Here is an 11,596-nt window from a genome sequence, read left to right on the forward strand (position 1 = left end):
AAGCATCGGGCGCCTTCCACAGTGAGACCTGTCTTTAGTGCTCTCGTGTATTCATGGAAGTAGATCCTAAGAAGGTGGTCCTAAACATAGAAATAGTGATGCCCAGGGATGCTCATCGTACCATTAACCACAGTAGCAGAAGACCAGAAGGACCGCACACCACTGTGGAAGGCAGGGCAGACATTTGCTGATGGGGCAGCGTGTTCAAGATGTGTAGGAAGGGCTGGAGAGATGGCTCTGGTTAAGAGCACTTGCTGCTCTAGCACAGGATCTGGGTTTGATTCCCAACACCCACACTGTACCTCACAACCATCTATAACTCCAGTTCTAAGAGATCCAGCACCCTCTTTGACCTCCACAGGCATCAGGCACACGTGTTATATATATACACACATATATGAGCAAAACACTCATAAAAATTTAAAAAAGAAAAGATGTTTTTATGAAGGGCTGGCAAGGTGGCTCTGTTAAAGCCCTTGGCATGCAAGTGTGATCTGACTCTAGTTCAGATCCCCAGGACTCACATAAATGCATGGTGGGCATGGTTGCCTGCCTGAACTTCCAGCCTGGGGAGGTAGTATCTGGGGATTTCCCAAAGCAAGCTGACTATCAAGACTAACCATATCAGGGCGCTGGAGAGATGGCTCAGCAGTTAAGAGCACTAACTGCTCTTCCAGAGGACCTGGGTTCTACTCTCAGCTCCCACGTGGCAGCTCACAATTGCAACTCCAGGTCCAAGGGATCCAGTGCCTTGAATCTTCCGGCCTCCAAGGGAACTGCATGAATATGATGCATAGACATGCATGCAGGCAAATCACCTGTACACATTAAAAAGACTAGCCATATTAGAGAGCTCTGGATTTGATTTCAATGAGTAAGGTGGAGAGTAATCAACATTGGACCTCTACACACACAAGCCACACTTGTGCCCACAAATTCCAGAGTGCATATATACACTAAATATGGGGGTCATAGTGGGTGAGGATGTCCATGAAAACTTGGCAAGAATGTGGAGAAGCTGCTTTAAAAAACAAAACAATTTGGGGTCAAAGGTCCCACCAATTCCTTGGTCAGGCACAGTGATACACAGTTGTACCCATAGCACTTAGAGGCTGACATGGAATTGCTGTAAGTTCAAGGTTAGTCTGAGCTACATAGAGAGACCCATGCTCTTTAGTTTGCCGTCTTATCTCTAGTCACTCTGTATTAGTGTGAATTGTAGGAATTTTTCATGATCTCCCACCATGCTCATTAATAACGTGCTACGCCCTCTGTTCTGTAATACAGTCCTTGAAAAATTAAGGCTTGGGGAGATGATAGTTCAGTTGGTAATGCTGCTTGCTATACAAGGGTAAGGACTGAGTTCAGTCCCCATAATCCAATTTTTAAAAAGTGGGGTGTGGAGACAGACAGGCAGACCTGGGGTTTGCTGGCCAGCCTAGCTTTCTATCAGACTTGAGGCCTTTGAGAGACTGTCTCAGAAGACAAGGTGGCGGGCCGGTGAGAGGGCTCAGCTAGTGAAAGACCTGCCACCAAGCCTGACGGCCCGAGGTCAGTGCCAAGAATCTTCACGGAGGAGACAGCCAACTCCCACAGGCTGTCCTGACCCCCACACGTCTACAGAAGAAGTAAAAGGTAATTTTTTAAAGAGTCCTAAGGAGTGATGCCGCCGGTGTTGACCTCTGGCCTCCACATACTCACAAAGAAGATTGAGGACTGGAGATGGGGTCTCAGGGGTGGAGTGCTTTGCAAGCACTGCTAAAGTCCTCCGTCAACGTCAGCGCCATGAACAAGTCAGCCCTAATAACATAATTCTGCACTTTTCCAGATACATTTGCTGCAGTTCCAGGGAACCAAATACGCCGCCATCGACCCGTCAGTGGTCAGTGCGGAGGAGCTAGAGGTGCAGAAAGGCCGCCTCGGCCTCAGCCAGGAGGAGCCGTAGAAGGCGCTCGACAGCCGAGCAGCGCGGTCTTGTACAATCAGTTCAGGTTCGTCAGGCACACTGGTCCTAACTGTTTCGGAAGTAGGACTGATGGTCATCCTCATGACGTGCATCAGCTCTTCAAGCCAGTGTGACTGTCCCTCTCCAGGATTGTTTGGTTTTGGTTTTGGTTTTTTTTAACTTTTGAATTTGAAGAACTTTTAAAGACTCCCATTTTAAGAATTGTTAAAATTTTGCTACCAAAAGTCTTCTCCACCGTTGTGTGTTCATTTCAAAGGCTTGGGATCATGTGGCATTTTTCTTTCTCTCTGTCTTCTTCCTGCTCTCTGTGTTCCTCACTGTAAGTGCTGCACCTCCAGACTGGAAGAGGAACACCATTTATTTTTATGCTTTCTTGGGCATAACCAGGGTGCCAAGGCCAGTAGCCTGCTGGCCACTCCCCCACAAATCCACTACTTTGGTTTCCAGTTAAGCACACCATTTTGCGTGTTAGCTGTTGTATTTCTAGACATTATAGTCATTTGGAATAAAAATTGAATTTCAGTGAGTAGCTCTTGTGATTCATGCTGCTGCACATCTCGGCTGCTGACCAGTGCCGTGTGACTTTGGGGGACTGCTCTGTCACCTTAACACAGATTGCTGATGATACAGTGAGTTGCTGTCACTGCTGACTGCCACTGTATGTCACATGCTTTTCTTTCCATCTTTCTCACTAATGGAATTTTTTAAAGAAGAGATAGGGTCTCATTTAGGCTAGGCTGGCCTTGAGCTCACTATGTTCCAAGGCTAACTTTGACCTCCTGATCCTCCTGCCTCCTCCAACTTCCAAGTGCTGGGATTAACAAATGTCATCCCAAAAGATCACCTGACTCCTGATAGAAATGTTTTTAATACATAGGGAGAAAACAGTTTATTAAACTGTCTTCATCTATTGATCCAACTTAAAAAATTCCCAACCTATGGCTGGGTGATGGTGGCATATGCCTTTAATCCCAGCACTCAGGAGGCAGAGGCAGGCATATCTCTGTGAGTTTGAGGCCAGCCTGGTCTACAGAGCAGTTCTAGGACAGACTCCAAAGCTACACAGAGAAACCCTGTCTCAAAAACAACAACAATAAAAGCCAATCTGTGGCTAGCCTTACCTATCTCCCCTCACTTTTCCGAACATATTCCTACCCTGAATACTATAAAGCCTTTTCTGATACCATATAATTTCTACATGTGCTTTCAAGAGATAAAACAGGTTGAGGGGCTGGAGAGATGGCTCAGTGGTTAGGAGCACTGGCTGCTCTTCCAGAGGACCCAGGTTCAATTCCCAGCAACCACATGGCAGCTCACAACTGTAAATCTAGTTCCAGAGGATCTGACTCGTTCACACAGACACACATGTGGGCCTAACGCCAATGCACATTTTAAAAAAAATGTCATTTGAGAGGCCGGGGAGACAGCTCAGTGGGTAAGAATGCTTGCTGTACAACCATGAGGACCTGAGTTCGGGTCCCCAGTGCTCATGCACAGTATCAGGAGTGTCCACACAGGCCTACAGCCTCAACACTGAGTGCAGGGCATCCTCTGGCCTCTGCCCCCCTACACACACACACACAGGCATGCATATGTATATACACACTGGTCACACAAAGGTTTTTTTGATAATACAGGTTGAAATGTCTGCATATGTAAGAGATTGTATTTAAATCACATATTAGCTACAGTCAACATTTTGGAAAAAATTAAGGTATGGGATATTATCTATATAAAGCTAGAAGAAATTAACACTTTAACTATAATCATAAAAAAGATCTTGGGCCAGCAAGATGGTTCAGGAGGCAAAGTCCTTGTCACACAGCCTGATGACATGCCTTCAGTCCCTGGAACCCGCCGTGGAAGAAGACAGGCAATGCCTGCAAGTTGTCCTCTGCTTCCCACATGTGTGACGTCACACGTGCATGCCCACATTCATACACACATAATAAATAAGCTGGAGGGCAGGAGAGCTGGTTCAGCAGTTAAGAGCACTGGCTGTTCTTCCAAAGGACCTGGGTTCAATTCCCAGCACCCGCATGGCAGTTCATAGCTGTCTATAACTCCACTTCCAGGAGATCTGGCACCTTCACACATATGCACGTGCAGGCAAAACACCAACACACATTAAAAATAAAGCTGGCATGGTAGCATCATCATTAGCACAGCAGAATTGGGTAGATGTGTGACGGAGGCCTTCTAGTCTACAGAGTGAGTTCCAGACTCATAATGAGACCCTCTAATAAAAACCAAGGCTCTTGACAGGCAAGATAGCTGCTTCAAAGCAACAGGTTTACAGCTGTGTACTGAGGTGAATGACGGCAGGTGACCTGAAATTCACTCCACTCCCAATGACCCACCCACAGGGTGCTGTAGCTGGGAGCCATTTTGAGAGGGACCGTACTATCTAAATTTGGACTGCATTGGAGGTCAGAAAAACATGCACTTTCTCATCTGTGGGACCCCATAAACTCTCCACAGCTTAGCAGGCTTAGTAGATGGCTGCCTCACAAACCACGGTTGGCTTGGAGGAGTAATCACGCACGCTGAGGATGCTGTGTGGTGGGGAGCTGGCAGTGTGATGCAGAGCAGAGCAGAGGGTGCTATCCATAAGAACCAGGGGATTCTGAGACTGGGGACATGACTAATCACCTGTGGTTTTGTGTGGGTTCCAAGACCAGGAACTTCTCTCCAAGCACCTCTCACCAGGGCACCCATGGCGCCTGCTGCCAGCGGTGCAGAGAAGGAACTCACTTTTCATCATTCCCCACCTACAGAGGTGTGCTGGAATGCCACTCTGGCTCTGGCTGTAACCCCGCCTAAGAAGGTCTGGAGAGAAACCCCCCTCCTTGGCCATACATGCCTTGCCTCCCTTTTATGTATGCATCACAGCTCCAGCTGTGACCCATCAATTTGATCTCTGGTGGCCACAACAAATGAAGAAATTGGCAGAAGAGCTCCAGTCCTCCCCCACCCCACCCCCCACTCCCCATCTCCCACCTCCCATCCCCCACATCCCAGGTGTGCATTGCCATGGGAGCTGAGGACCCACCCTTTGTCTGATTACCACTAATAAAAATGCCATGGAGGTGGAGCTGATCCTTACCCCTGCCTCTCCTTGTGAAGTATCTGTCTCCAAAGCAGTAGCTAATTCAGTGGAAACATGTCCCTGGTCATCCTTGGAGCAGCCTTGGGAGATCCCCATCACTCCATAGAGCCCACCACCCCTATTGTAGGAACAACCACAGAGTGCACCTCCACACTACCTACACCACACCTGCTTGAGCTGCCTCAGTGAATTCACTCGTGGTACACAGTAGGTCTATTCAACTTGATACTGTATGAACAGTGTCCAGACTCACTAACCATAGCTAAAGCTTCAGGGAGATTACATTATGATGTCCAGCTGGAAATAAACAACACTGTAACAGACTGATAACCCCCCCCCACACACACACACCTTTATAAGAAAGCCACTTACTAAGAACGCCACCAAGGTGTAGTTGGTTTTTGTTTGTTTTTCTCTTTACTCTTTGGGGGCTGGCCACCACAGAGTCTTATTCTTACTTATGAATGCCTGGCCTTAGCTTGTCTTGTTTCTAGCCAGCTTTTCTAACTTAAATTATCCCATCTCTCTATAACTACATTTTGCCTGTGGGCTTTTTATCTTTCTTTATTCTATATATCTTTCTTTCCTTCTTACTCCATGACTGACTGTGTGGTTGGGTGGCTGGCCCCTGGTGTCCTCGCCTCCTTTTCTTGCTCCTCGCTCTTCCCTAGATTTCTCCTCCTATCTATTCTCTGCTGGCAGCCCCGCCTATCCCCCTCTCCTGCCTAGCTGTTGGCCATTCAGCTCTTTATTAAACCAATCAGGTGTTTCAGGCAGGCAAAGTAACAAACACAGCTTTACAGAGTTAAACAAATGCAACATAAAAGAATGCAACACATCATTGAACAAATATTCCACAGCATTAATGAATGTAACACATCTTAAACTAATATTCCACAACACTAAGGGGCTGTGGGATGGTCTGTATGTTAAATGTGTTCCTCTGATTGGTTAATAAATAAAACACTGATTGGCCAGTAGCCAGGCAGGAAGCATAGGCAGGACAAGGAGAGAGGAGATTTCAGGGAACAGGAAGGCTGAGCAAGAGAGACACTGCCAGCCACCGTGATGAGAAGCAGCATGTTAAGATACTGGTAAGCCGCCGGGCGGTGGTGGCGCACGCCTTTAATCCCAGCACTCGGGAGGCAGAGCCAGGCGGATCTCTGTGAGTTCGAGGCCAGCCTGGACTACCAAGTGAGTTCCAGGAAAGGCGCAAAGCTACACAGAGAAACCCTGTCTCGAAAAACAAAACAAAAACAAACAAAAAAAAGATACTGGTAAGCCACAAACCACGTGGCAACTTATAGATGAATAGAAATGGGTTAATTTAAGATATAAGAACAGTTAGCAAGAAGCCTGCCATGGCCATACAGTTTGTAAGCAATTTAAGTCTCTTTGTGTTTACTTGGTTGGGTCTGAGCGGCTGTGGGACTGGCGGGTGAGAGAGATTTGCCCTGACTGTGGGCCAGGCAGGAAAACTCAAGCTACACTAAGGTCAACCAAAAAATTAATAAAGTGGTAATTTACACAATGGAGTATTACTCAGTTGTTAAAAACAATGACATCAAGAAAAGGGGTGGAACTAGAAAAAAATCATCCTGAGTGAGGAAACCCAGACCCAGAAAGACAGACACAGTATGTACACTCACTCAGAAGTGGATATTAGCTGTAAAGTAAAGGATAACCATGCTACAATCCACAGACCCAGAAAGGCTAGGTAACAAGGAGGGCCCAAGGGGGGATAGACACATAGATCTCTCTAGAAAGGGGAAATAGAAGAGATCTCCCGGGTGGACTGGGGGCAGGTGAGGATGAGAACTTGAGGGATCTGGTTAGGAGTACAAAGGAGAGAGAGAGATGACTAAAATGTGGGAGGGGGCATTTGGGGGTCAGGTAGAAACCCAATGCAAGGGAAACTCTCACAAATCTACGAGGATGACCCCACTAACACTCCTAGCAATAATGGGTACGTAGCCTGAACTGGCCATCTCCTGTGATAAGATTGGTGACTATCCCAATTGTCATCAGAGAGGCTTCATCCAGGAACTGATAGAAACAGATGCAGAGACCCACAGCCAACATAAGGCTGAGCTCAGGGAACCCTGCTGAAGAGAGGGAGGAAGGAATGTAGGAGCCAGAGGGGTCAAGGGCATCACAAGAAACCCACAGAAACAACTAACTTAGCTCATAGGAACTCACAGAGTCTGAACCAAAAACCAGGGAGCCTGCATGGGACCAACCTAGGCCCTCTACATATATGTGACAGTTGTGTAGCTTGGTGTTCTTGTGGGACTCTAACAGTGGGAGCAGGGACTGTTCCTCATGCTTTGGCTGGCTCTTGGGAACCTATTCCTCATGCTAGATTGCCTTGCCCAGCCTTAATACAAGGGAGGTCTTACTGCAACTTGATGTCATGCTTTGATAATACCTATGGGAGGCCTGCCCCTTTCTGAACTGAAAGAGGAGTGAGTGGGTTAAGGGGGAGGCGGGGGTGGGGGCAGAGGGGAGGTAAGGAGGTGGAATGGGAGGAGAAGATGGAGGGGAGAATTCAGTTGGGATGTAAAATAAATAAATCAATTAAAAAAAAAGAATGCCACTAAGGGGCAATGAAATGACTCAGTGGATTAAGGTGCTTGCAGCCAAGCCTTACAACCTGAGTTTAATCCCTGGAGCCCCCATGGAAGAAGAGACCCAAACTGCAGCAGGCTGTCCTCAGACCTCTACATAATGCACCGTAGCCCACACTTGCATACCCACACTTAAAGCCACACACAAAAATAAGTGTTAAAGGCCAATGAGACGGCTCAGTAAATAAAGAGCTTGCCGCTGAGCCTGGACCTGAGTTCGATTCCCAGAATCCACATGGTGAAAGGAGGGAGCCAATTCCTGTAAAGTGTCCTCTGAATTCCACACACACAGACCATGGTTAGAGCACATGCAGACACGCAGACACACAGACTCACACACACACAGACAGACAGAGAGAGAGAGAGAGAGAGAGAGAGAGAGAGAGAGAGAGAGAGAGAGAGAGAAAATAAAAATGTAGTACGTCTTAAAGAATATTGGAAGCCAGGCAGTGGTGGTGTATGCCTTTAATCCCAGCACTTGGGAGGCAGAGCCAGGCAGATCTCTGTGAGTGTGAGGCCAACCTGGTCTACAGTGCGAGATCCAGGACAGGCACCAAAACGGTGTGGCTGGTGTGCCGACATGACATCTGTCAAGCCAGAAGCCACAGTGCTTCCTCTGACTAAGCGGTTTGACACCTCTTGTGAGCACCAAGCCATAAAGGTGGGGTTTGGCATTTTAACTGGTTGCACCTAGAGCCCCGGGCAGGCCTCACAGTTTCTCTGTGCCTCAGTTTCCCCAACCATACATGGAGCTGCTGTGAGCGAGCAGCCATCACACAGCCAGAAAATGAAGGGACTGCCGGGCTGCCCCGTGCTTCCTTTCCAAATCCTCCCTGCATGAGTCCACTCCCCCTAACAACTTTTCCTACCTCTTCTTACACTGGGTGGCGGCTGCAAGCTGCCATTTCCAGTCCTGATAGGTTTAGGCACTGGCATGTAATGCTTTTACAGGCCTGTCATTGAGGCTAGCCTTCTGCTGGAGCCTCAGACCCTCCAGCCAAAACTACCATCATTCCTCCAAGTCTGTCAAACCTGCCCCACCTCTTCTCTCAGGCATCACGGAGCCTCTGAAACTCCCACCCAGACCAGACTGCGAGGCTCAGAGTGAAGCCAATGCTTAGATGAAATTCAGTGCATGAGATTTGAAAGGGAGATGGATGGGGCAGGAGGAGATGCTGGAGCAGACCCAGCCCACCAGACAGGGAGCTTTGGAGCTAGTGATGCTCTGGACTGCAATGGCTGGATCTCCCTGCCACCTGCTGCTATGGGCAGCATGCTCTCCGTAGTAGAGGCACACTCTGAAGGCGCTAACAGTGGGAAGCCATGCCCCCAGCACTCTACACTGCCAGGCTGAGCCCTTCCTTGAAGAACAGGGGTCTAAGTAGCACGTTCCCACACCTACCACATGCCCAGACTCTCAGAAATCTGCCGACCACCCTCCAGACTTCCTGCCACAGGCCAGGACTTGGCATTTCCTGCCCAGACTACCACAGTGGCCCCTCACTGGCTGCCCCACCCCCTCCAGCCTCCATGCCATCCACAGACTGGTCTGATTTTGTCACTTGCTGGAGAAAACAGCTGGATCAATCAATGTGAAACAATATTGTAGAAATAAGGCCAGTTTCTGAAATTCTAAAGTAGGGCTTTTGGTCTGGACAGATGGCTCAGCTGTTAAGAATGCTGGCTGCTCTTACAAAGGACCAGGGTTCGATTCCCAGCACCCAAAGGACACACATAACCTTAACTCCATTCCAGGGGATCTTATGCCCTCTTCTGGCCTTTGTGGGCACTGCATGTACATGGTAAACACATACATATATCCAGGCAAAACACCCATACACATAAAGGTTAAAAACTAAAATTTTATATATGAATTTTCACTATCTACTGAAAAATTACAGAGGAAAAAATTTAGAAAGCAACTTCAGTCATAACTACCCACGCCTTCACCCCAGTTCAAGAAGTTATATGAATGTTCTTCAATATATGATGTGACCCCCAGGACTGTCCCCACCTTCCATAAATTACCCTCTTTGTGTAGCCCAGGCTGTCCTGGAACTCAGAGATCCTCCTGCCCCTGCCTCCCAGGAGCTAGGATTAAAGGCGTGCGCCACCACCGCCAAGCTAAATACATATTTTTAAAACAAGAAAAGTCACAGTTAGGAGGTGACCAGCAGTCTGAGGCAGATTAGCATTTGTTCCCCAGGAGGGAGAGAAAAGTCACAAAAGGACAATTTCCTTCCTGCCAGCCATGTTTTCAGGTCATAGGCACAGAATCCAGGAATCGCATGAGCTTGACAGCCTGTTGGGCCCAAAGCCTGACACAAAGGGGGGGGGGGGGACACCGGACTCCACTGAGCGAACTTCAAACAGGGGAGAATTATCCCCAGGTTCCACCTGGGCAGGGCCGCGGTTTTCCCTTTCCAGCCAGCTTCCTGCCTCCCCTTGCCCCCGGCCCCGTGTAACTGCCCTCACTGCAGATCAGAGGTCATTCTAGCTTGCCTCCTTGCCTCCTGCCGGTTCACAGCCACAAAGCTCTTTTCAGAAAAACTAAGAGTCTTGATTTCGGCTTCTGAGTCTCTTGCAGGTTCAGTTCAGCAGTCCGGTCCTGGGGCTGGGGGTGATGGTGGGGGTGGCTCGGCCTGTGAAGTGCTCCCCGAGAAGGACACCTGAGGTGGCGGGTCCGCTCCAGCTCCCATCCCACTCGGTTTTTGTAAGACACCAAGTTCTAAGTTTATTTTGTGGCTTTGGGAATTGAGCCCAGGCCCCTGTGTTCTGCCAGCGAGATACATCCCAAGTGCGTGGGGTGTTTTTTGAGTCGGGGTCTTATTATGTAGTCTAAATTGGCCTGAAATTCCTGATCCTCCAGCTTGCTCTGCCTCTCAGGTGCTGGGACTACAGGTGTGCTCTCCCGTGCCCTGCCAAATTTTCAGTTATGGAAGAGGAAATTGATTCCCAGCATGCCCTCTGTGGCTCTCATGTCTTTCCTCTCCTCTCCGATCCTGCGTTCCAGACACATGATGGACTCCCGGATGAACCTGTCTCCCCACCCCCATGGCCCTGCACAGACCTCAGGCACCCTTAGCTCTGTCTGTCCTTCCCCGCCCCATCTATCCCCGAGCCCTACTTTCAGCTCCTCTGTGGGTGTCTCAGATACCCCATCCTACCTTCCCCAAGGCAGAAGAAATCTGATCATTCCTTGCCCCCACCCACTACAGGATAGAGATTTTTGTCTCAAAAAAAAATGCAAAACTTATTTAATAAACTTTATCCAGATCTGTCATCTCATTCCTGTGTAGTATGAAATATCTTTCCCAAATAAAATAGGTGGTTGATATGAGATGGGTCTCTTTGAAACCCTGGGGCTTCCTTCAGAGATCCTCTCCCACAGCCTCCAGAGTAGCTGGGACCATAGCTGTGCTTAACCAAGCGCAGTTTCTGGTTTGGTTTTTTATGAGACAGGGGCTTACTATGTTGCCCAGGTAGGACTTGAACTCCTGTTCTACTGGTCACCTTTATCACTGACAAAGCACATACAACAGGAGAAAAGATCTCAGCTCACGGTTTCGGTCCGTATCTCTTGTTCCAGTTGCTGCTGGCCTGCGGTGGGACAGAGCGTTACCCAGAAGGTGTGCGGAAGAGAGCAGAGAGAGAAAGGAGGGGCCCGGAGTCCTTATGTCTTCCAAGGGCACGCACCTACTGATGTAACTTCTATTAGTCCACACCACTAAAGGTTCCTAACCATCCCCAAGTGCCATCACCTGGGACCAAGCTGTCAACACGAGCTCCTAAGTGGCCACAGCTGTGTCACCTGCAGACAAGCCCACAAGATCCAAACTGCAGCACCTGAGCTCAGGCAAGCCTCTGGCCTGGGCTTCCCAAGTAGCTGAGACT

At 48.6% G+C, this 11,596-nt stretch overlaps 1 protein-coding gene across 2 annotated transcripts in view; it reads left to right on the forward strand.

Moving 5' to 3' along the window:
* Positions 1–2,492, forward strand: part of Spg21 (SPG21 abhydrolase domain containing, maspardin) — a 29,515-nt gene extending 27,023 nt beyond the window's left edge. For both annotated transcript variants that reach the window (XM_052712493.1, XM_052712501.1), the window contains one exon: positions 1,829–2,492. In XM_052712493.1, the coding sequence (XP_052568453.1) occupies positions 1,829–1,945 (117 nt within the window). In that variant the 3' untranslated portion in view covers positions 1,946–2,492. The remainder of the gene's footprint in view (positions 1–1,828) is intronic.
* Positions 2,493–11,596: the final 9,104 nt, after the last annotated feature.

This window comes from Peromyscus californicus, unplaced genomic scaffold (genome assembly GCF_007827085.1).
Source record: "Peromyscus californicus insignis strain IS unplaced genomic scaffold, ASM782708v3 Scaffold_11__1_contigs__length_118956290, whole genome shotgun sequence".
Classification (NCBI taxonomy): Eukaryota; Metazoa; Chordata; class Mammalia; order Rodentia; family Cricetidae; genus Peromyscus; species Peromyscus californicus.